We start from the raw sequence: 23751 nt of genomic DNA on the forward strand, positions 1-23751 counted from the left end.
TACCATCTTGAAGTGTTCATATTTCTTGTATTTTTTCAAATACTTTATTACCTGTTATTATATTATCCGATGTCAGTACAAGTCGAATTCCAGTAGATCTTTCTATAAATCTACAAGCAGTTATTTCAGCATAAGTAATACCTCCAATAATGCATATCACTATCATTTTTGGTAATAATGAACCACGTTGACCATTTATGATGCAATTGGATAAATTTGTTAATTCTTCAAGACTTTTGAAATCTTTTTCTTGATTTATCACAATATTTAATATTTGAGCCTATAGAATGTAAAATTTTCATTTTCATTTGATATTAAACATTATAATAAATAGATTAAATTAGTAAATAATATTACTAACAATTAATGGTATGTAAACATTATTAAATACATAACTTGGACACGAACGACCTTTTTGTTCTGTTTGTTTGAAATAGCTGGGTAATAATTTTAATTTTTGTGCATTATTATTCCATTCACTGCTCCAATTTGGTAATTTATGTAAAATATTTTCTGATCTACATTTTAATAAACCTATATTTTGTAATTTATAAAATAAAGGTATATGCTTATAACCATGAGCATGAAGATGAAGTTTTTGTACACAGTGCAACTCATTTTGTGTAATTCCATCACTTGCAATTGACAATAAGCATAATAAACGTAAAGTTCTTAATGGATGATTATCTGAAAAATTAATTATTATAAAAATAACGTCATTATTTAATAAAAGAAATTATACATTATATATACTTATATATACTTATATATCTTTCAATATGATTCAAACACTCTTTCCTCTCTTTGCATTCAAGTATACATTTCTCTATTTTTTGTAGAGTTTGAAAGTCAGAACTTAATGTATCTGCTATTAATTGACAAGCAGAAATGTGAAAAGCAAGTTGTCGCGTTAGATCTCTAGTTTTCTGTAATTTTGTCGCTATATATCGTTCCATTTCAGATAATTTCATCGTTTGTATGGCATTTTGTTCCACTAATATAAATCATTAAAATATTATTAATTATTAAGATAGAAATATTAAAAAAAACATATACAAATATACAAATATACATTTTAATGACTTAGCCTTTCCATGTAAAATTGGAAAAACTTCGCTGCATGGAGTATCTCTTACTTCTCCATAAATTTGATCTTTATCAGGATCTAGTTTAGTTTGAGACTTGCCCAAAATACCAGTACCAACATTTATTTCTACTACTTCATGTAATAATCCCGCATAAGTTACAGGTGTTAAAAGAGGTGTAATCAAATCATAATTTCTGTCCATTATAATCAAAGCTCCTATTTCGTTTTCTATATTAGAAGAACCTAAACATTGTCTCATAGATTCCATAATTTTAAGCATCTGCTGACTATATTTTCCAATGGAAACTGTTAATTTAGGTGAACCAAGTATAAGTTGTAATGACCATAAGCTACGTCCTAATGCTGGTAACAATGTAGTATCTTTGTGATAATAAAGATCAATAAACATACAGTTTTCTAAAGATAAGATATTTCCATCTAATCTTATGAATTCCCAAGACAGTGTTTGTAATGTAACTAATCCAGATAATCCTAAATAAACATTTTTATTATAATAGAACTTTAAGAAGTATCAATATTTAATTATATAATAAAATAATCACCCTCTTCTTCAATTATTGAATTAAGAATAGTAGGCACAAATGGAGTAACTAAAATGTGATGATATGGCTGTACATGAGATGTAATATTTAGAGGAATCTCTGATTGTATTTGATCTAATACTCTCTTGCAAGCAATCAAATCACTTGAAATCAAAAATATATGCTGTGTATTTGAAAGTTTTAATCCTTGCTCCATTTTATAAATTTTTTCAACACCATAACGTCTATATAAAAAATAATGTCATTCAATGTTTTTTTTGAAAAATAATTTGCTTAAAGTACATACAAAAAAAAAAAACAATTACTTAAGCACAGAAACGCCTACAAAACTGTCCAAAATTTTCATAAGCTTTTGTTCTATCACTAAGTCTTTGCTTCCAGGAATTGCATCCAAGATTTCAACGAGTTTTCGTTGACTTATTTGTTGTAATACATTTAATCTATCATCCAATGTAATGTCCATATTTTTTTAAATATATGCGATAAATTTCGATAAATTAATAATATAGTAGCAAAGTTGTTTACCCTTTATAATTTATAAAGATGCCATATATTTTTATTCAATGGTAAAAAGGCAATGAAAATTAAAACCCATATGTACAATTTTTATATTTTGTTCATCTATTAAAATTTTTTGAATCACAATTTCTTAAATCAAATTTCTTGACAAATTAATCTTTACGTTGCTAAATACTTTTTTTAAAAAGAACGTAACAAACAATTCGATTAGTGCATCCATGTGACAAAGTTTCGTAAAGCGAAGTGAATTATATTTTCCAATGCTATTCACGTATATATATTCAGTAGGGTTATTTAAAAATGGCGGATGCATCGTCTTCCGATACTACCTCAGATTGTTGTAATGAATGGTTCTCTGATATTACCTCTGAAAAATCAGAATATGTTATAGTGGGCCAAAAACCATGTTTATCTCATCGTCGCAGTAAAAAACATTTTTTACAGAAGCTATTTTTAAGAGAGGTAAGGTTGCTTAACCTTTAACATATACGTATATTAATGAAATTGACAAGAGTCCAATAATCACAAAACTTAAATAATTTTTTAAAACGAAAGAATTATAATAAAATTGAAGAAAAGATTTCATTTATTCTTCAGTATTGTATATTCATTGTCAAATGAAATATTATGTTTAATACTAAATGGTTACAAGAAAAAATATTCTTTTGTTCTTGATCATAATTTTTTATCTCCTTTACTTTTTTCCTATTATAATTATTAATTAATGAATTAATTAACAAAGTATGATACATACAAAAAACAAAAAATAAAAGATAGAAGTAAAATGATTAAAAATTGAAAAAAAACAATGAGAATATTGTAAAAAGAGATTAATTTTTATAGATCAGAGGTTGTTTATCAGCACACAACTATGCCTCAGAAGAAAGACTGTTTGCTACTGTACCTTCATGGAGACATTTACCACTGTTACATGTAATCCCAAAATCAGCATTAGAAGCAGGGTATGTTATTTATATATAATTATAATTAATAATAATGATGTATAATAATTATATATCATTAGAAAATGTAATAAAATGAGAAAATATTCTTTCATTATCAATTTTGTAATAAAAATAATTATTATTATTAAAGACATATTGTAATGGGATTGACACAATGCGGTCAGTTTTTACTTACATACACATATACTATGGATGTGAGTGGCACTACTTCTTTATATAAATACTTGTTACATTGGTGGGCTTTTACTCCAAATCATGTTGCACGTAAAGTTGCAGAGGTTACGCTTTTTGGTAATTACACTATCTATAGAGAACTCAGTATTGTAATATCTCAATGGCCAATGGAAAGAAATAAACTAGTAATACATGGTCTTTGGTAAAATTTCATTCAATTATCTTGTTTAAATTTTTCATATTTACAAAGAAATTAATGAGTATAAATTTTCAGTACAAATTGGCTACATCTTCAACCAACAGATAGAGCATACTTAACAATAACTACAGTACCATCTCTTGAAAATTGTAAAGACTGTTTAAAAGTAGTGGCATCTTATGAAGAAGAAGGTGAAGGTAATATTAATATATAATATTAATATACAGTAAATTAATTATATACAGTAAATTAATAATATTAATTACAGTAAATTATAAGTTACAATAAATTAAAAAATATTTTTTATAAATTATTACAGAGTTAGCAGCAAACTGGGATGGTTGTGTACGGTGTAACTGTCTTCAACATGGACTCACTGTCCATACCACCTATGAAGTAATTTCTCCATATCCTAGGTTCCGTGCTACTGTCTGTTTGAATTATTGGAATCATGTGGTAGTTAACACAGGCAACTTTTTACATGTGCTCAGGGTGGACTTGGACATTCCAAAATCGAAAAACCAGAAGTCTAACGATAAACAGGATACTGTAATTTCTGATACAATGCCGTTAGACATGAGTGATGTCGAGGAATTGGATTACACTAAAACTGTGGAACGTTACGAGATTTCCGACGAGAAAATAAGCACATCTGAATGTGCTGCAGTTGATCAATCGCCGCGATGCGAATCAAATATAGAACATGACTTTTTAGAAGAATCAATTAAATTAGATAAGTTAGGCCGTGATTCGTTAAATACCTCAAGCAGCAATCAAAGCGACTGTGTCTGTGATATAAATAAGTCTGCTGATGCCGTAGGTGTTAAGTCGTGCGGGTGCTCTGACAGCAGCGAGTGTAAATGTCGAAATGATAGTCCAATCTCACGAATCGAACAGCAAGCAATCTCGGTCAGAGATAAAATCTTACAGGATTTCTGCGAGGATATGTCTCAGGAGCTCAATATCGGTAGTGATTTAATTACACTAGTAAAACATCCTTCGTGTTCCCCACGATCTACACCGCAAAGACTTCCTTCTGATCTCAAAACTATGATATGGTCTTCGCCAATTCTTACGCCGCCCTCAGATATTTTGAAAACTCGGAATTCAGAATCTAGTCATAAAAGCACACGTAGTCAACGATCTAGTTCCCCTCAACCTGGTGCTTCAAAGGACAATAATATCGTTTCCGTTAACTCTCCTCTTCATTCGGTTTCTATGAGTCCATCTTCTTCATGTTCTTCGCGACTAATGTCACCTCCCATATCGCGATCCTTCCGTTATCCAAGTCCACGCAAAAGATCTAACTTACATTCTCCTCCTCCAATTGTGAATTCGGCACAGTCTAGAACAAGAGCTACACACAAGCTCATTCTTGAAGCTGAAAAAGCATATGAATTCACGGATGAAGCACAAGAAACTTGTGAGAAACTTAGTTCATTTCGAAAACGAAGACTTGCTGATAAAAAATATGAATTTTGTGATGAAACTGAGGATGCTGAAAACATAGTTCCTTTCAAACATATACGGGATCAATTCAAACATCGTGGTTGTTCTATTTATCAAATATCATCCTCTCCTACAATGTCATCTGTATTGCCTAATGGTAGAAAACATTGGGTAGATTCTGATCAAAGTGAAACAGATGATATCAATGTTAATCAGGAAAATAATATATCAAATGAATTAATTATAGATTCAGGTAAAATAATTTTATATAATAAGTTTATATTAAAAAAATTTTCATTTCTAAATAAAATCCCTAATATTATTTTAATTTATCAGCTGAAAAAAATGTACTACGTCCATTAAATCAGAATCAACTATCTAATGGAGGCATAAATAGGGATCGTTCTAGTAAACATTCTATAAATTCTTCTCCATTAGTTCCAAAAATAAATTTACAATTTCCTAGCATAAAATGCACAGCACATTTCAAAAGAAGCTATATAGAACTTGATGATGAAATGATATCAGTTATTACGGATGTTGAAGGTAAATTATTTTAATTATTTTTTAATAATTGAAATAAAAAATAAACATAAATATATATATATTTTTTACAGATGAGGAAACAGGAGGATATGTAAGTTATCAATGTGTACTTCCTATGCATGTTCATGGATCTGGCTATGTCCAAATGCAAATGATCAGCAATAGCAAAGCAGAAAAATTGGTATTGCATTTAAAATTTAGATAGTTTTATTCATCAATAGATCAAATTTATTACGTTTTCAGATAGTACCATGTGTTTCAATAAATCAATTAAGTTTCGATATTGAAACGTTTTCTCATCATATTGCTGACTGGATTTGTATGAGATTTAAAAAGAGATATTGGCATTGCAGTGATTATGATATAGAAATTATAGATGTGTGCGCGTTAAGTGGTGATATTATCTGTCTATTAATTATGAAGATACAAGCTAGTGAAATTAGTAATCAAACTCAATGGTTCGTACTAGTTTATGTTCAGGAATTTTTGTTGCACTTCAAATACTTATTTTGGTGAAATACAGCTCTCAAGAGAGAAAACAGTACGAAGTGGGATGCAAATTTACATGGAACATCGATACAAGCCAATACAGAATAACTGATATATTACCATTAGAAGAAGTAAAACCTGAATCATGGAAGCCAAATTGTATGAATGTTCCAAATTTTCGAAGTCCATTATGGAACCCGACCAGACGTTTAGCACCAAAATTAAGAGAAAAGATACAACAACCATACGCGCACACAGTTCGATTTTTACATAACGAAATGACTTTGACAGGTGAATGTTTAAATTAAACAAAGCATTATTTTGAAAAAAAAATATATAATATATTTTTTAGGCGAATCTATAACTAGACTTCATGATTTGGATAATTTGGTGGAATTTTACATAACACCAATGCCAAACTATTCTTCAATCGAATAGATAATTATCGACTAGATGATAAATTGCAAACAATATTTATTGTTATAAATTTAAGAATTTCATCATCGGTAAGATAGCGTGTACAATGTAATGAATGTATTGGAAACGTACTCCATAGATTTATGATAACTATTTCAAAAAATTATTTCCAAACATAAATAACAAATATAGCAGATGTAACACGTTGTATAGATTCTTACTGTGCTTTTTTAACGAGACTATCTAAATAAGTTTATTATTAAGTGCCGCTATAATGAATTGTCCAAAACTTAACGACGTATTAAGGGTAATGATACAACGAATGTTATAAGCGATTGTTATGTAAATTGTATTCTAATGCTATATATTGACTATCTATATATTATAGATAAACTTTGGTAATTACCAGATATAGGTAATTAAGAACTGATTGTCAATGAATGTATTGTGGTTTCAAATTAAGAAAAAGAACAAATAGTGATAAATTATTTAATATTTGGTCCCAAAATTAATTAATGAAAGAAAAATATATCTTAAGATACTTCATAATTGATTTTCTATGTTGAAAATTATCCTATTATATCATAGAATTAAATAAGTTTATTTACGTTTTTGTGTTTACGCAACCGCATTATATCATAAAGTCATTTCATCATAACATTTTTTATATCTAAAAAATTGAAATATATATTGAAATATAATATGAATTTGCAACATGTGCAACTATTTATTGCACTATAATTGTGTAAGTATTAATCACATATTTTACAAAAAACATTTAAGATTTAAAAGAAAGTTATTAATTTATTGTGAAGCAGCAATAATGAAACTGAAAAGATCAGTTTCTTAAATGCAATAAAATATGTTATTGCACAAATGATGACTAAATTTTTTATCTTTGTAAATGCATAAGATAATTATTATATTTATATTCAAAAAACGAAAGATTGTATCATTCAAACAGGAATTTTAATAGGTGGTCCTATGCTAACTTCAGATCCTATGCCATCTAGCTTTAAACCAGTAAGAATTTCTTCCCATGCATTCATACACTGTTGATAATGTCGAATTTGTCGATCTGCCATTGAAATTAACATATTTTTTAAATCCATTTGCTTTTCTACATTCCACCTTTGTAAATCACTTCGGAGATTTTCGTTTGCACACTCCACACGATCTTGTAATAATTCAGCTTGCTTTGCTAGTCGTGGAATGGTCTGACCGAGTCTTTCTAATTTTTCATCACGAGATTCTGCTTTCCAAAGTGATCCACCCCAATTTTGTGTTGAAGTATTACCACTCGTAGAATCCATTAACTATTTAAATAATGAGTATTATATAAAAAAGTTATATATTATATAAAAAAGTATTACAGTTTATTAATGTTATCAAAATTTAAAAAGAAAATTTAAAAAACGCACCTGATCTTTTTCTAATCTCTTTTTTGCTAATTCTTCAACAGTTATTTCATATTCAATTTGCATTGAATCACGTCGGGATAAAGCACTTTTAACTGCATCTACATATGAAATATATTCTCGTTCTTCATTCGGAGTGCTTTCTAAAAGTTTTTGATGAGCCATTGCATTGCATTCTATTGCTTTAGCAATTGCCATTAGAAAAGGAGCTAATTCTGGCTCAGAAGTTGCCCATAAAGTAAAAATTGGATGTAATTGGTGTAATTCTAACAAATAATCTAGACATATATATATATTATTATTATATATATATTATTAATATTATTATATTATTATATTATATATATATATATATATAATATTTAATAGAATTTATACTAAAAAAATAATGATATTTATGATTATATTATGATTCATAATACCTTGCCTTTCCTTATGTATACGATGATTTATCTTATCTATAGTTGCTAATTTTTCATTAAGAGCTATACAATAATCTCGAATTTGCTCAAATTCAAAATGGCGTTGTTTCATAGTATATGTACTTGCTATATTTTGCAAAGAATCAGTCATTTTAATAAGAACATTTCCACGATTTTTACGATGTATGAGAAACTCCTAAGAAAGATGTAAGTATAATATCCAAAAATATACTAAATAAAGAAATTACAAAAAATATTCTTACTGCAGGTTTAGTAGTCAAAAAGATGTATAAATTTTTGTCATAGCTAAGAATTGGATGATTTATAACTCTGTTAAGAAACATATGTAATAATTTCATGCGTGCTATAATAAATTCTTTGGAATAACGATCTAACTGAGCAAGTAATGTGTGTTTTCCAGGCATTGGCTGTAATAATAATAATAATAATAATAATAATAATAATAATAATGTGCAATAAATTTTCATAAATTATATAATAAAATAAGATAATATAATAAAATAAATTCATAAAAACTATTCTAAGAATAAACAAAAAAGTATAGGATTAATATGCTTTTAAAATATATAATGTCTTACTGGTATAATATGTGTAGGATATGAATCTACTAATTTTTGTCTTAACCAAATAAAATCATTATAACGTCTCCTAACAATATATTCTCCTTCCTCAAATTCTTGTCTTGTGGACTGAAACATTATAGAAATTTTACTATTATTGATATATATATATATATATATATATATATATATATATATAAATATTTAAAATGGAACTTACTTTTGTTGTTATACGAAAAGTAATATAAGTTTCAAGAGTTTCAAGATGCTTTTGAGGATTATCTACTTTTACTTGTAAATCTCTAGAATCTTTAGAATCTATCTGAAAATCTGATATTTCTTGCTCTGGCAAAGTAGAGAAACTGTCAATGGAAGGAGAAGCTATCTAAAAATTAAATTGTAAAGTAAATGAAATAATATTAAATTTATTAATTTTTTATATAATTTAATTAATTTAAATAATTTATATAATATATAAAAATATTATATAATATATAAAAAATTAAAATAATTAATTAATAATGCAAATTTTATGCGAAATTCGTGATTTTTATTTCTGTAATATAGTTATACATATAGCAACTGTCAAAAATTACAGGTTATATTCTTACCACGGAACCTTCGATGGAGGTACTACAATTTGAAAGAAAATCGACATCACGATTCTCCTGTTTAATAACACTGCCGACTGCTATTGTGCTTACTTCTAAAATTGCAGATTCTTCTGCATTTTTCTCACTTAAATTCTCCACTTCAATTTCTGAAGAAGTCATCATCTTTAAATTGTCAAGTATAAAGAACTGTACCAGCACTGCGTCACATGCGCAGCATTAGATAAAACATGAATACGATACGCACATTGATCATATTTAAAAATTTTTAAAACTTTTAAATATAAATAATTTATATAGATTAAACTAATCATTAAATTAAATTACAATTCGCGAGTATTATAATTTACCCGCCTTTTTTATTAAACTTTTTAAAAAAAGTTGTATATTGTTCTCTGCAATTGAAGAACTATAATTCGATCTTTGGTTGTTATAAAGCGTAGTTGAAAAAAGTTTACGATATTCTGGAATAAAGAGCAAATAATTTGCACCCGTGGAAACCGTATCTCGGGATACAATCGAAAGTTTTTCCCGCGATTAAAACTTAGAAACTTTCGCGTGGACTTCGCGAAAGTATGGAGTGGCAAGAAGAGGATGAATACAGTTCCATTTTTTCCAAGAGATATTCCATTATGATGGCGGAAGAATCCTCATTACCAATTATTTATTACCGATCACAAAATTTGTTATCGAGTAAGTTTTATGTATTATTTAAATCGTTAATGCATATTATTAATTATTTAAAAATTTTTTAATTCTATAATTTTAATCATTAAGTATTATATATTTAATTAATTAAAAAAACATATACGTTATTTATTTTTTACAATAATAGTTATTTCAATTAAAAAAATATTAATAGTTAAATTTCAAGATAATCAATAATTTATAATTTTCGATAATTTTAAACAACGCGCCGCATAAAAGCGCGGTATTCATTGATTTAAACAAATTAAAGATATATTATTAAAGAATTAGAAAAACTCTAATATATTGCATATTTAGTCAGCTAAAAATCAACTAGTTTAAATGATTCATCAAAACAAAGCAAATGTTATAATGCAATTGGTCAGTATCATACTAATAATCTGTATATTAACATATTCGTTTGCGCACGCATACAACTATTATATACAATATATAATAAACTTCTGTTCACGAATAACATTTGTTGTTTCTGAACAAGAGATTTTCTAAAAAAAAACTTACAATTAAATTTTATCTCAACAAATATTATAGATTTTAATGATTTAATCTTATATTTATATATTAGTATGAAAAAAGGCACGCGTGACTTATTCACAAACGTATCATTAATTTTATGAACCCGCTTCAAAATTAAGCTATATGAATATATTTTAATAAATATAACTTGATTATCATTAATATTTCGCTATAAGCAACTTTTAAAAATTTAAATTAATATTACATAATATAATTATTTATTAATTTGAAATATTAAATTTTATATATTTTTATAATGAATATTTTTTATAAAAAATCTGTACAAAATGTTAATTCAGTTCGTCATTTATAAAATTCAATTAATTGAAACTTTAATAAAAAATTTGAATTAATTAAAAAATTATATATTTTTAAGAATGAACATTATTTTACTTATTTGAAAATAAATTTTTATATGTACTATAATGTTGCTAATTATTAATATATATTAATCACTTTTCATCAAATAATAAAATTGATAAATTTAGAAAAATAAAAAAGAAATATTTTCGAAGATTATAATGATATAAGTACTTAGTTTGTTCATTTTCTACCGTAATTATCGCACCCTAGTAAATAAAAATTAGGTACGGTACTGATTGTGACGCGGGCAGTGATGCCGTAGTCAAGGCGACCGCAGCAGCAGACAACCAACACTCCGACTAGCCGTCGACAACAAAATATACAGGTTCGTCGGAGTGTGCTGCTCCGCTTTTCCACTTCTACGGTGCCTTGGCTGTCGCATGGTTTCCTGGGTGACAAGCTCGGCGGTTCCTTGAACGGCAAAAGCTCGATTGAAATACGTAGGGGGACACGTTCGGTCGCGCAAGTGCGTCCGGGCGTCGTATTGAAAGTACACGCCATTCATGAAGACAGGTGAGTAAAAAAGAAATGTACGAACCGCGCTTTCTTATCATTCTAATTACGATTGTTCGTGCGTGTATTTTTGTGATTTTATAAAATTTTGGGACAAAATACAATATGTTCCAATATTCGATATCTTAATATCGTATCAGATTTATTATATTAATTTTATATTCTTAATATATATTTATATAATGACAATTGATATAACTGATTATTGATAAATGCTATATTAAACTATTCAAATAATTCCAAATATTATTTCAAGTTTTTGTAATTAAATTTCTTGATATTTTTACATTATAAACATTTATATATTAATATTTAATTTTCTTTTATATGAAGATTTATTGAATATTATTTATTGAATATTAACCAAAATAACTGAATTAAGATATCTATATTATATATATTTTTTTTTTTTTATTTATATATTTAGATATTTATATAAAAAGAGATTTTTATTAAATTAATACTTTGATTTTGTTATAATTAACATATTTAATCAAAAATGTTATATTTTCTAAAACAATATATACTTGAATATTTTTTTATAAGATTAATTAATTTTTTTTATAGGAAATCATTACAAATTTTTTGCTTTATTTTCTCCTTTCACATTGATCTTTAATAATCTTTTGTACATTCTATTTAGAAGATATATATTTAAAATATACATCTGCATAACATTTAATTAAAATAGGTTTATCAATTCTATGTGTTCAATTCAATGTATTTCTTGAGATATAAAAAAATCATAGCTGTAAAATATAATTTTAAAGATTATTATAATTATTATTACAATTATACAAGATTATTTTTATTTTTTATATAATTTTTATGATATTAAAACAAATTTTAAGTTTCAAATATTACAATAATTTTTTAATTTGTGAATATTTTTATAAATATATTTATATTTATATTTATATTTATATAATATAATAATTTATATTTATATTTATAATATTTTTATATATTGTACATTGTGAATATATTATATTTTGAATTTATAAAAAATGTGAAAGAATATGTATTTTTTTAGTTTTTTTTTATATAAAGAATATGTAATGTAATTAATACATAAAGTATATAATACTTTCAGCATCAGTCATGCATAACAGAGGCCAGATGCATATATGTATAATTTGCTTTCTAATCATTTTTTAGAATAATATTAGATATATTAAATACATCTGTAATATATTTATTTCTTGAATTAATTATTATCTATAAAATAAAATATTATATTGAATTTTATATTGAAATTATACAATATATATTGAAATTATATTAAAATTATATTTACAAACAAAAAATTAATATATTTTTTTAATAAAATATAATTTTTTATAAGAATATTTTTTATATTATTTTTTATAATATAAATTTTTTCACGGATATATAACTTATAAAATTTATTAGTATTAGGTAAAGCAAAAATTTAATATTCTCTAATTACACTTACGATTCGAGTTTTCCTATTGATACTTTTTACCCTCTTGACAAAAATTCTATATCTAGCCATGCGTATGCTGCATTTTAGCCACCAACCCTTTTCTTTTCGTTTTTTTCTTTTAGAACATTATTTAGTATCTGCTATCCGATAGGTACAAAATGTATCAATACAATTTGTTTAATACGTATTGGAAGCTTTCTGAGGCTTCTCTTTGATCTGTAAATTATTGAATGCTGCACACCTGTGAGAAATTACGTAGTCAATCTGTCTTTATGTAGGTTAGGATGTTTGTTAATCTATTCCTACGACTAATAGTCGATCATCATTCAATCATATTCGACTTTTTTATTTATTAAATTTTTGATACACAATATGTATTTTTAAATTTATCGTAATAAAAATGATTAACTCCATTGTAGTATTATTTTCTCAATATTTAAGTGATTGTTATATTTGTTACAATATAAAAAATAATCAATATATCCTTGCACATTGTATCATATTATATTATATATTTATATAAAAAATATACATAAAATTTGTTTTCAATTATAAATATTTATTTTTATTGAAAACTTAAAAAAACTTATTAGAAAATAGTCTTGGAGACCACTTGAAATCTATGGATTTAATAAAAATATTGTTTTATTAAATTTTATTAATTTATCAATTAATTATATTTTTTAATAATTATATTTTATAAATAGAATATAGTAATTTTTCTTATGTTGAATTTGTTAGAATACATTATTAGTATCTATATATATATTTGGTTATAGATACTTCCTTTCACAAACGGGGAGCTAATAGTGGTAGTGATACAGTGGGAGTAGAAAGAGGTGAAGGAGTGATTGCCATGACTACGACAGGAGCTCAGTATGCCCTTGCAGCATCCACCAGAACTAATAACAGTGGGGGTAACTCTACAACAGTGGGGGTAGAACCTAAGCCAAGCGTTGTTGTCGTGACTACTTCTAGCTCCAGTGGCAGTGGTAATGCAGCACAAAGTCAATCTACGAGGGGACAGCAACTTATCACTGTTGTTACTAGTTCTGATCCTTCTAGCCCAAATAATTTGCAACCTATACAGGTTTGTTAAATTACATAGTATTCATAAATTTTTTTTTATAATAAGATTTCTTTTTAAAATATTTAATAATTATTTTACATAATTTTTACATAATTTTTATATAATTTTTATTAAAATATATTAAACATTATAAGTAATTTGAGATTGATATAAGCAAAAAATGATATAAGCAAATTGAGATAAGAAAATGATTTCTAAATATTTTTGCTATATACAGAAATTTATTGTTGATCATGAGAACATGCATACTATAAATAATAATTTAGTTATTGGTTCAGGATCCACTTGAAGCAGCTGCAGATTCTTCCAACGGTTCAACAGGTACTCCAGCACATGTTACAGCACAAGTAGTAGTGAATACTACCCATTCTGGTCAGCATACCCTTGTTGATTCTGATGCTGCATCTACGTCTGCTGGTACCATTGTCAGTGGATCTCCACATTTTATTACAGTAACAGGTACGTTTTAAGTAAAAAATAATTTCAATATATTTTTATTTCATTCAGCTGTTAGTTTTGAAGTGCCAATTATATTTTACAAAATATTCAAATCTGAAAGATTGGTCTTAAAAATTAGTATTGATATGTGAAAATTAAAATAAATTGGGACAGTCCTTATAAGTTGAGTATGTTAGGGGTGAGTATCAGGATCAGTTTGAAAAAAAATTATAGTGTTTGAGTAGAGATTTGGCCCTTTCCATGCTGCTGAAAAACATGCACCTCTGTTCTTCTACTCTGACTACACTAGGCACCAGTGACTCACCATCCTACGCATCCCTCACAACGGCAGTAGGTGAGGGCAGAATATAATCAGCATGCATTATTTTTAGTTATTAATATACTATTTATTTGTAAAATAGCTACATATTATTTATTATGTGCTTATTAATCTTGCATGTTTTAATATTTTTTTATTTGTATAAATATAATAATAAAAAACAAATATTAAATTTGGATATCAAATTTTATTTTAAGAATGCAAGTGTATGTTTAGATACATTTTATATTTTTTAGCAATTGGAAAGGTATAATTCTATAACTTTTAAGTATTGTGTATTTTGAAAAACTTAATTTATGTGAAACATGTTAATTATATAAACAAATTTAAATACATTGTATTTGTTTCAGTGTCTGGTGAACCAGAAGCTGTGGGGTCTGAGTCAGTTTCTCATCCTACTTATGTTCAATATGTTGAGGGGGATGGTTCCACATATATACCAACAAATGGCCAAATGTAAGTACTATTTATTTGTAATCCTTCACAAGATTAAAGTGTTTATATTCTCATTCTTATTCTCAATTTATATTATCTCACATTTTATGTGAGAGAATATAAACATTGTTTCATCTTTTTTGGCAAATACATATCAATGTACATATTAACATATCAATATATCAATGTTACATTTCAGTTGTTCCATTAAATTTTATATAATTTATGATTTATAGGACATATCCTGTATATGCAGTTGGAGAAGCAGGAGCAATGTACACTCCTGCTTCCAGTCAATATTATACACCAGCAACTACTCCAGTAACATATGCTCAGGTAATTTATAAAAAATCTTATATTCAATTAATAAGTAAAACAATAAAATGAAATTTATTATATATTTTGTAATATTATTATAAATTGTGATCATAATGATGAAAATAATATTTTATTGTATTTAGGTTACTGGTCAAGGTTCAAATTCTACAACTGGTCAATTGTTATCTCAAGGTAATGGGACATATCTTATTCAACAGAGTGTCGTAGACGGAGATCCAACAGCACACGCATTAATATCTGCAGCCACTGCACGTGCTAGTCCACAAACGGAAAATACGGTAAAATAACAATGCATGTTTATAATTTTTGTTGCTCTTAATTTTTTTTATTATATTTGTGCAAATGCTTAGAAATAATACAGATTCTGTAGATATTTTTTATATAGTAATTAGATAGTAATATAAGATATGGATTATTTTAGAAAATTATATAGAATAGAAATTTATTAATAAAATTATTTTTTGAAACTGGATTTAATAAGTATTGGTATATTGGGTTATTTGATAGGAAACTGTGGTTAGCGGGGGTGGAGGGGCATATTTGATCAGTGGTAATTCAGGAAATGCTGCTGTCACCGTGGAAGATGCTGCAACAGCAGCTGCAAATATGACGCATGCCACTAGAGTTTCTCAAGCAACAGTAAGCTGATAAATACTATTTGCAAACTAAACACTAATTTATCAAGACTGCTTTTTTTAAAAGTGCTTTTTTATACAAGTTTTATAGTTCAAAATTTGATTTTGCAATAAAGCAAAAAAAATATTTTTTAATATAAATATAATATAATATAAATATACTAGTGCTTATATGCATACTATTCATTGTTAAGAAATTTTTCAAAACAATATTGAAATTCTATTCTTTTATTTATCGATATGAAATGCTGTTATAATCTTATTTATTAACATTTTTTTTCAAATTTTATTTAAGATTTTTATCTGCGTTATTTTTATGATTTTCTATCATATTTTTTTTGATTTATTAAAACTAATCAAATTTCATTTCTTTTCGAAGACTTTTTCTAAGCGAAACAAGTTTATATGTAGTTTTATGTAATTTTATCTTTTAGTTTAAATCTAATATTATATCTAATATTATATCTAATATTTATAAATAATATAATTTTAAAGCTAATAATTTTTATAATAATTTTTATCCATTAGGTTCATTGGTTGCTTGAAAATTATGAAACAGCAGATGGTGTTTCTCTTCCAAGATCCACTCTTTATAATCATTATTTACGTCACTGTTCTGAAAATAAATTAGATCCAGTAAATGCTGCAAGTTTTGGAAAACTAATACGTTCTGTTTTTTTGGGCTTAAGAACCAGACGATTAGGCACGAGGTAAGGAATTTTATTATTTATTATTTTATATTTTTAATTATCATTTATTATAATTATCTTTTACAGAGGAAATTCAAAATATCATTATTATGGAATTCGCGTTAAACCCAGTTCTCCTTTGGTTATGCTAAATGAAGATGGAACACCTCGTCAACAACAAAATACAAATTCACAAACAAAACGATTCAAATTTGTAAATCAAAAACAAGATACCACATATGAAAATAATCCACATTCAAATACAAACATTTCTTCGAATAATTCACCGCCACAATATCATCAATATCTTGGTGAGGCAAGTGGTGCCATTCCAGAATTTCCAGAAATAATAGTTGGGCACAGTTCATCTCTTCCAGAAGATTGTACGTTAGAAGATATTGATACGTTCCGTAGCATATACAGAGAACATTGCGAAGCTTTTTTAGATGCTGTTCTCAATTTTGAATTTGCTACTGTTGAAAGTCTTTGGAGAGAATTTTGGCGTAGTCAAGACAATAATAATGGTGATGAATGTGAGGAGGAAAAATATTTATCAAAGTAAGATTATTATGATTTCATCAAAAATATAATTAAAAATAGTTTATGATTAAAAATTTATTAATATTTTGTGCTTTTTTAGGACTAAGCTATATCAGATGTGTAAATGTTCAGAAGTTCAGGATTTCATAAGGAAAGTTGATTATACGTTTTATCAAAATTTGGTAGAAGTATTAATGCCTAATGTATTGCGACCCATACCAAGTGAGTTGATCATCGATCATTCCATTGTCTATTAATCATGTCATTACAATATTAATTGTAATACAATCTTTAGGTTCATTAACACAATCTATTCGAAATTTTGCAAAAGGATTAGAATCGTGGTTAACATCAGCAATGGCTGATTGTCCAGAAGAAATGACTCAAATAAAGGTATATATTTTATTTTTATTTATACTTATAAATTTATTTTAATAAATATTTTATTTTAGTTGACTGCTGTATCTGCGTTTGCTCAGACACTAAGGCGTTACACATCATTAAATCATCTTGCTCAAGCTGCACGTGCAGTGCTTCAGAATTCTAGTCAAATAAATCAAATGCTAGCTGATTTAAATCGTGTTGATTTTCATAATGTGCAAGAACAGGTATATATTTATTAATTTAAAATAATGATTCTTTATGAAAAATTTATGTTTATTTGTAGGCTTCTTGGGTATGTCAATGCGATTATGCAATGGTACAACGTCTTGAAGCAGATTTTAAAGTAACGCTACAACAACAAAATTCATTAGAAGATTGGGCAATTTGGTTAAAAAGTGTTGTAACGAAAGTTCTTAAACCGTTTGAAGAAAAACCAACATTTGCAAAAGCTGCTCGACAATTTTTGCTCAAATGGTCCTTTTATAGGTAATTATTCCAAATATGAAAATTATGATTAATTGTTTATTATTTTGATCATTTTTTGATTTTTCATTTGATAGTTCCATGGTTATTCGTGATCTTACTTTAAGAAGTGCAGCTAGTTTTGGATCTTTTCATTTAATTCGATTATTATATGATGAGTATATGTTTTACTTGATTGAGCATCAAGTAGCAGTTGCCACAGGAACAACTCCAATTGCAGTAATGGGAGACGTGTGTATTTTTAACAAAAAAAAAAAAATAGATATAATATGTTTAATAATTATTAAATTAATAATTAATGTTTTTTTTTTTAGAAAAGTCAAAATTGCTCTTTAATTAGCGCATTTGGTGCCACTTCTAATGGAGGTAAGTTATATTTATTTTTTATTAATGAGATTTCTTCTATTTGTATAAAGTTTACAATTTTGAAATTTTCCCGTTAGATACATCAAATGCGAATCAACCAAAACGTATGAAACTAAGCTAACTGCGTGCCTACGCCTTTTAGTTTTGAAAATAAGCCATTAGCACCTGAGAATGACATTAGCACAAGAGCATGCAGGCCTATTAATACACTAGTCCTATAAATTATAATTTTATATAAGATGAGATCTTATTGTATTATGACTTTGACAAAGAAGATTTTTGCATAACGAACGCCCAGGATGTATACAATCTAAGTAAGTTTGTGTGATATAACATGTAGAATATGTAATGCAATCATGAGTTGAAATCTACTTTAGGAGATTATTATTTTTTTATTCATTTTTGTATCTCTCGATTAGAATTATTTTTTTGATAAATAGAATCTAAAAATTTTAATTTTTAATTTTAAAATTATAGTTATACATATATAAATAAAATTTTAACTTTAAAGAAAATGAAAATTAACTGGAATAGTATCAAAAGTCATGTGTCTTCTAAAAAATGCATGTTATTATCATATATCTAATAAGAGTCATAAAATGATTATATAGATGAAATATATTGTTTGGTCTTTTTTACGTTGTTCAGTTTTTGCCATCCGATTTTCATTATTCAATTATATATGAATATTGGCCAATTATCAATTAATATAATACTCATTAATGTAATACTTTATTATTCTATTTTTTTTAATTATATATCTATAGTATCACTCATTATGTACATAATAATATAAAAAACGAGCATTATACTGATTGATAATTTTCGAATAGTTTCATTTTCAATTGATAATAAAAACTGAATAATGTAAAAATATTTTGAATAAATGACAAAAAATAAATTACCTATATCAATTTAATGGAATAGATAATGTAATTTTTTAGCTTTTCGCATTCATCTCAAATGATATATTAATTGCTAATTAAATTTTTATTTTGGAATTAAGTTTGTTTACATTGGATTTATGATTTCTATTGTAATTTTATTTTTTCATGTCTAAGGAATTTAAATCAAGATTATGTTTATATTATAAAATTAATGTTATAAATTAATGTTATATAAAATTATGTTTATTCATAATTTTTACCATCATGAATTTAAAATTGATTTTGGATTCTATTTATCAAAAACTAACGATAGATAAAAAAAAAAAGAAAAAAATTAATGATTTCTTAAAATAAATTTCAACGCAATTATGCATATAATGCAACTGTAAGGTATCGCTGGCACGATGTTAGTACATTAATGTATTATCTAGTCGAAACATCTTTGAAATGTATATGGGACCATGAATTTATCATGCCCTTATAGTATTCAATATTAAAAGCTTACTCGACTATTTTTTTCGATTATTTCAAATTTCTTCTCTTTCCAAATCTTCATGAATTTAAAAAATTCAAATATAATAAAATGATTATTATTTAAAAATTTATCAATTGTTTATGATTTGAATATCGTATCATTTAAAATATTTTTATTTTTTAACATATTACACAAAAATCAAGTCGAGTAAGCTTAAATAACAAACATTAGTTTGTGCAAAAGAAAAGTCGCAGACAGCATTTTTATGGGGAAAAAATCATTTTCCTGTAATTCATATCGACGAATTCCATTTTGCACAAATAATTGAATAATATTTTATCAGATTCTCTCTATCGACGATATTGTCAAAAAAAAAAAAAAAAAAAAAAACTATTCCTACTGGAGCAAACGCGAATTAGATCACTATAATATAATCGATACAAGTTTTAAGAATTTCCAACATTCATATTTTTTAATGTAATTTATTAATTATACATTGAGCTAAAGAGTTTTGTTGTGAGATCGCTGTGTGTGTTACACTATATATATTCTTTCAGTATTTTTAAACGAATAGTACAAAACAGCGACAAAAAAAATGGTAAAATGTAATAAATGGTATAATGTAATCGTTTTGATTTACTGATAGAATATACACTATGGTTCTTATATTAATGTACATATATAAACAGTGTGACGAAGAATTGCATAGTTGTTAAAATTTAATGAAAAAGACAAAAAATATGCAAATTGTAATAGTAAACACTGTGAGTGTCTTCAAACATATTTCGCATTTATTATATAATTTTAATATATTTAAATGTAAAAGAAGTTTGTATCGATAAATGATTTGTATTTGTAGACACTCAAATCATTTATTTATGTAGTAAAAAGTAACTAAATTTCAAATGTGTATTTGTAAATTTCACGTTACATTTTTTTGTTATATATATATTATTTTAGAAAAGTATGTCAAAAATATGTCAAAATATGCAAACTGTTACAAAAAATTGAAGACATACATAATATATTTTTTATGTACGGTATTTATTAATACCATTTTTCACCATTTATGATATATATATAAATTTAATTATATATTACAACTATTTTTTAAATATGAAAATCGGTTGAATTAATGAAAATACACTAATTATTTAAGATACAATGCCAAAAGATTCAATTTTAATTTGATATGTTCATTTCTGTAAACATTTTAATGTATTTCCAAAAAGAGTATAAATTGTTGCCTATTGCAGATTTATTAAAACTTTTGTAATCGTTATTATGTTTTGTTTTCAAAAAAATTTTTTATATTTCTAAATTTTTCATATTTTATATATTTCCATTTCATGTTACATATATATTACTTTAACACGAACGAATATACATAGTTTCATATCTTTCGAGACAAGTACAAAATTTCAACTAAATTGATATGTATTGCTTATTATAATTATAATAATGAATATTAGAAAATTCTACTAAATTATTTATGTAAGATAAAAAATTCATTTGTGATATTTGCAATCTAGTAAACTTGAATTACAATATCATTTTAAGTTTCTGGAAATGCAATTACGCATGTAAATAAAATTAAGCCTGTATTTTTATGACAATGACTAATGAATATCTGGGATGAATATATCAAAATATTATTTCTTCCAAAATTGAGAATTGCATGTAAGTTCGTTTAGATACAGGATTGATGCTACAAATGTATTTTTTATTGCAAAGCACTAATGTAGATTTAAGTAGGCATTGTAAAATCACATCAATTTTACAAAAATCGAAAATTATTATGTCAGAATATATAAATCTGATTTTCCAAGAAATATCTCAAGTCAGAATGTATTTTGAAGTGTAGAAAATGAGTAATTGCATAAATGTTTAAATCCATTATAAGATAATACTACTTTTCAATATTGGATTGAAAAAAAGAAACTCATATAACAAACTAAATGTTTGGCAAAACTTGGTGCCTTTTCATTTCAAGAATGAAAACATTTTTTTACTGTACCTTGATTATATAAAGAATCGAGGTCAAACGACCAAAATGAACAAAATAAATATTTATGCTCTTCCCCTTTAGGGCTTCTTTTATAATGTTTTACTTTTTAAAAAGGGTTAGAAAGTTTTTTAAAATAATAAAATAGAAAAATGAATTAAATGAATGTATGGAAGAAAATGTATACATTTTGTAAAAATAGCAAACAAAAAATTGCTTTTTAAATTTTTTCTTATATGATTCTTTTTGCATAAAAAATTTGTTTTAAAGTAAAATTTACTTTATTGAAGATTATAATAATGGGTATATACTAATTAAATTTATTATATTGCGATATTCGCAAATAGTTTTTACGAAAATATATATATATTTATTTATTATATAAAAGTATTGCATACTAGTCAAACTTTATAGATTTAAGTCAAAAACAGGGATTGAATATCACACAGAAAATTAACCATTGATTGCGCATTATATTATTTGTGCAAAAGGAAAAGATAGGATATTTCTATAACTATAATGAGCTTATACATGTAAAAACTAATGATATCTGTATTAAGTGTAAGAATGGCTTTCTAAGAAATTTCTGTTTCTTTTCTTGTCAATAATTCATTCAATGATGGCAAGTATGATTGAATATAGAAATATATGTTAATTAAATTCATTTTTGAAATAACATATTTAAAAATCAAAATCAAACGTAAGATATCCTATTGCATAAAAATAATATTTAATTCAATATTTTATATGTGGTTCTATATTCATCGATACTTGCTTGTACTTTGTACTTTTTAGGTATGATTGCTATTTGTAAGTTTCACATAGTTATCAATTTCACAAAGTGCAAGCAATTGTAGTCTTGTTATTGATGATGAAAGATCAAACTTAACACAGTTTCCTATGTTGCGAAAGAAGACGGCCTTAAATAATTCCAGTTGTAAGACAGAAAAAAAGAGTTTAGTATGTTGTTAAGAGATGAACACTGAGAACAAATGAAGAAAAAGAAAATTAAGAAAAAGTCCTGAAAAAGGAAAAGTAAAAATATCGTTTTCCTTATAACTTAAAGAAAATATTTTGATACCTCCAGATTTGCACAAGTCGAGTGTCATTCATTATTGCTTAAATAAGATTATTTTTACTGAATGCAGCTCAAAATGATAATAATTTGTATAAATTACATGAGATTTAAGAAGCTCTAAGAATTGTGTGAGTGTGTGAATCACAAAAAAATGAATAATAAATATATGTTTAAAACTTGTAACATTATGTTTATTATCTAATTCATGAATCTATGAATATTTTAAATAAAATATTGGGAATTCATTGATAATAATATCACATATTTGTATATTCATAAAATATTTGGAAGATTGATTCTAAAAATTAAAAAAAATATATTTTTTTAAATTTTTTAATATTTTTACTATTAATATAATAATTTAATATTTATATTTATTTATAAATTATAAACAATTTGAGTTTGCATTAGATAAAATATTTGGAGATAGAAAGATTTTTATTTCATTCTATCTTGCTTCATTTAAGGTAAACTTGAATTTTTTTAATATATTATAATTTATATATTATAATTTAATATATTATAATTTAATAAATAAATCTTAACTGATTTTTATATAAGAATTTCTGTATTTATTTTG

The 23751-nt window shown here is 25.5% G+C and overlaps 4 protein-coding genes across 10 annotated transcripts; 2 read left to right on the forward strand and 2 right to left on the reverse strand.

The window, feature by feature from the left end:
* Positions 1-6: 6 nt before the first annotated feature.
* Positions 7-2236, reverse strand: LOC122717312 (vacuolar protein sorting-associated protein 33B). Of its 3 annotated transcripts, XM_043941265.1 has the most exons (7): positions 2176-2236; positions 1956-2090; positions 1651-1874; positions 1073-1579; positions 764-994; positions 362-687; positions 7-280 (listed from the first exon to the last, which is right to left on the reverse strand). In XM_043941265.1, exons 2-7 carry the CDS (start codon positions 1994-1996, stop codon positions 17-19), a joined length of 1593 nt encoding a protein of 530 aa, XP_043797200.1. In that variant the 5' UTR covers positions 1997-2090; positions 2176-2236; the 3' UTR covers positions 7-16. The 3 variants fall into 3 exon arrangements, with proteins under 3 accessions (XP_043797200.1, XP_043797198.1, XP_043797201.1); XM_043941263.1 differs by having other exon boundaries at positions 1956-2234; XM_043941266.1 differs by having other exon boundaries at positions 116-280; positions 396-687; positions 1956-2234.
* On the forward strand, positions 2234-6484 carry LOC122717308. Its single transcript, XM_043941256.1, has 10 exons — positions 2234-2631; positions 3013-3131; positions 3265-3510; positions 3583-3704; positions 3827-5209; positions 5293-5502; positions 5574-5683; positions 5746-5960; positions 6026-6282; positions 6344-6484. Exons 1-10 carry the CDS (start codon positions 2470-2472, stop codon positions 6427-6429), a joined length of 2910 nt encoding a protein of 969 aa, XP_043797191.1. The 5' UTR covers positions 2234-2469; the 3' UTR covers positions 6430-6484.
* Positions 6449-13210, reverse strand: LOC122717313 (sorting nexin-7-like). The gene is made up of 8 exons (XM_043941267.1): positions 12997-13210; positions 9441-9605; positions 9050-9214; positions 8848-8958; positions 8512-8676; positions 8249-8444; positions 7830-8104; positions 6449-7724 (listed from the first exon to the last, which is right to left on the reverse strand). Exons 1-8 carry the CDS (start codon positions 13054-13056, stop codon positions 7365-7367), a joined length of 1497 nt encoding a protein of 498 aa, XP_043797202.1. The 5' UTR covers positions 13057-13210; the 3' UTR covers positions 6449-7364.
* On the forward strand, positions 11122-19374 carry LOC122717310 (DNA-binding protein RFX2). 5 transcript variants are annotated; one of them, XM_043941258.1, is made up of 17 exons: positions 11122-11540; positions 13767-14077; positions 14344-14536; positions 14826-14870; positions 15206-15311; positions 15527-15626; positions 15752-15907; positions 16137-16268; positions 16793-16974; positions 17041-17511; positions 17594-17715; positions 17789-17886; positions 17946-18101; positions 18161-18363; positions 18438-18591; positions 18675-18726; positions 18804-19374. In XM_043941258.1, the coding sequence occupies exons 1-17, from the start codon at positions 11531-11533 to the stop codon at positions 18845-18847; spliced, it is 2535 nt and encodes an 844-aa protein (XP_043797193.1). In that variant the 5' UTR covers positions 11122-11530; the 3' UTR covers positions 18848-19374. The 5 variants fall into 5 exon arrangements, with proteins under 5 accessions (XP_043797193.1, XP_043797194.1, XP_043797195.1 ...); XM_043941259.1 differs by having other exon boundaries at positions 14356-14536; XM_043941262.1 differs by lacking the exon at positions 11122-11540 and adding an exon at positions 13132-13265.
* Positions 19375-23751: the final 4377 nt, after the last annotated feature.

Source organism: Apis laboriosa, unplaced genomic scaffold (assembly GCF_014066325.1).
Source record: "Apis laboriosa isolate Shangri-la unplaced genomic scaffold, ASM1406632v1 scaffold4_cov146, whole genome shotgun sequence".
Taxonomy (NCBI): Eukaryota; Metazoa; Arthropoda; class Insecta; order Hymenoptera; family Apidae; genus Apis; species Apis laboriosa.

Coding starts and splice junctions, on each gene's coding strand:
- LOC122717312 (XM_043941263.1), bottom strand. CDS start 2,113: ATGGACATTACATTGGATGATAGATTAAATGTATTACAACAAATAAGT. Junction 1,580..1,650: donor TTCAATAATTGAAGAAGAGG/GTGATTATTTTA, acceptor ATGTTTATTTAG/GATTATCTGGATTAGTTACA. Junction 688..763: donor TCATATTGAAAGATATATAA/GTATATATAAGT, acceptor TTAATTTTTCAG/ATAATCATCCATTAAGAACT.
- LOC122717308 (XM_043941256.1), top strand. CDS start 2,470: ATGGCGGATGCATCGTCTTCCGATACTACCTCAGATTGTTGTAATGAA. Junction 3,705..3,826: donor TTATGAAGAAGAAGGTGAAG/GTAATATTAATA, acceptor AAATTATTACAG/AGTTAGCAGCAAACTGGGAT. Junction 5,503..5,573: donor AGTTATTACGGATGTTGAAG/GTAAATTATTTT, acceptor TATTTTTTACAG/ATGAGGAAACAGGAGGATAT.
- LOC122717310 (XM_043941258.1), top strand. Junction 17,512..17,593: donor GAGGAAAAATATTTATCAAA/GTAAGATTATTA, acceptor GTGCTTTTTTAG/GACTAAGCTATATCAGATGT. Junction 18,592..18,674: donor CAATTGCAGTAATGGGAGAC/GTGTGTATTTTT, acceptor TTTTTTTTTTAG/AAAAGTCAAAATTGCTCTTT.
- LOC122717313 (XM_043941267.1), bottom strand. CDS start 13,056: ATGGCTAGATATAGAATTTTTGTCAAGAGGGTAAAAAGTATCAATAGG. Junction 8,677..8,847: donor ATCCTACACATATTATACCA/GTAAGACATTAT, acceptor TTATTATTACAG/CCAATGCCTGGAAAACACAC. Junction 8,445..8,511: donor TTTTGACTACTAAACCTGCA/GTAAGAATATTT, acceptor CATCTTTCTTAG/GAGTTTCTCATACATCGTAA.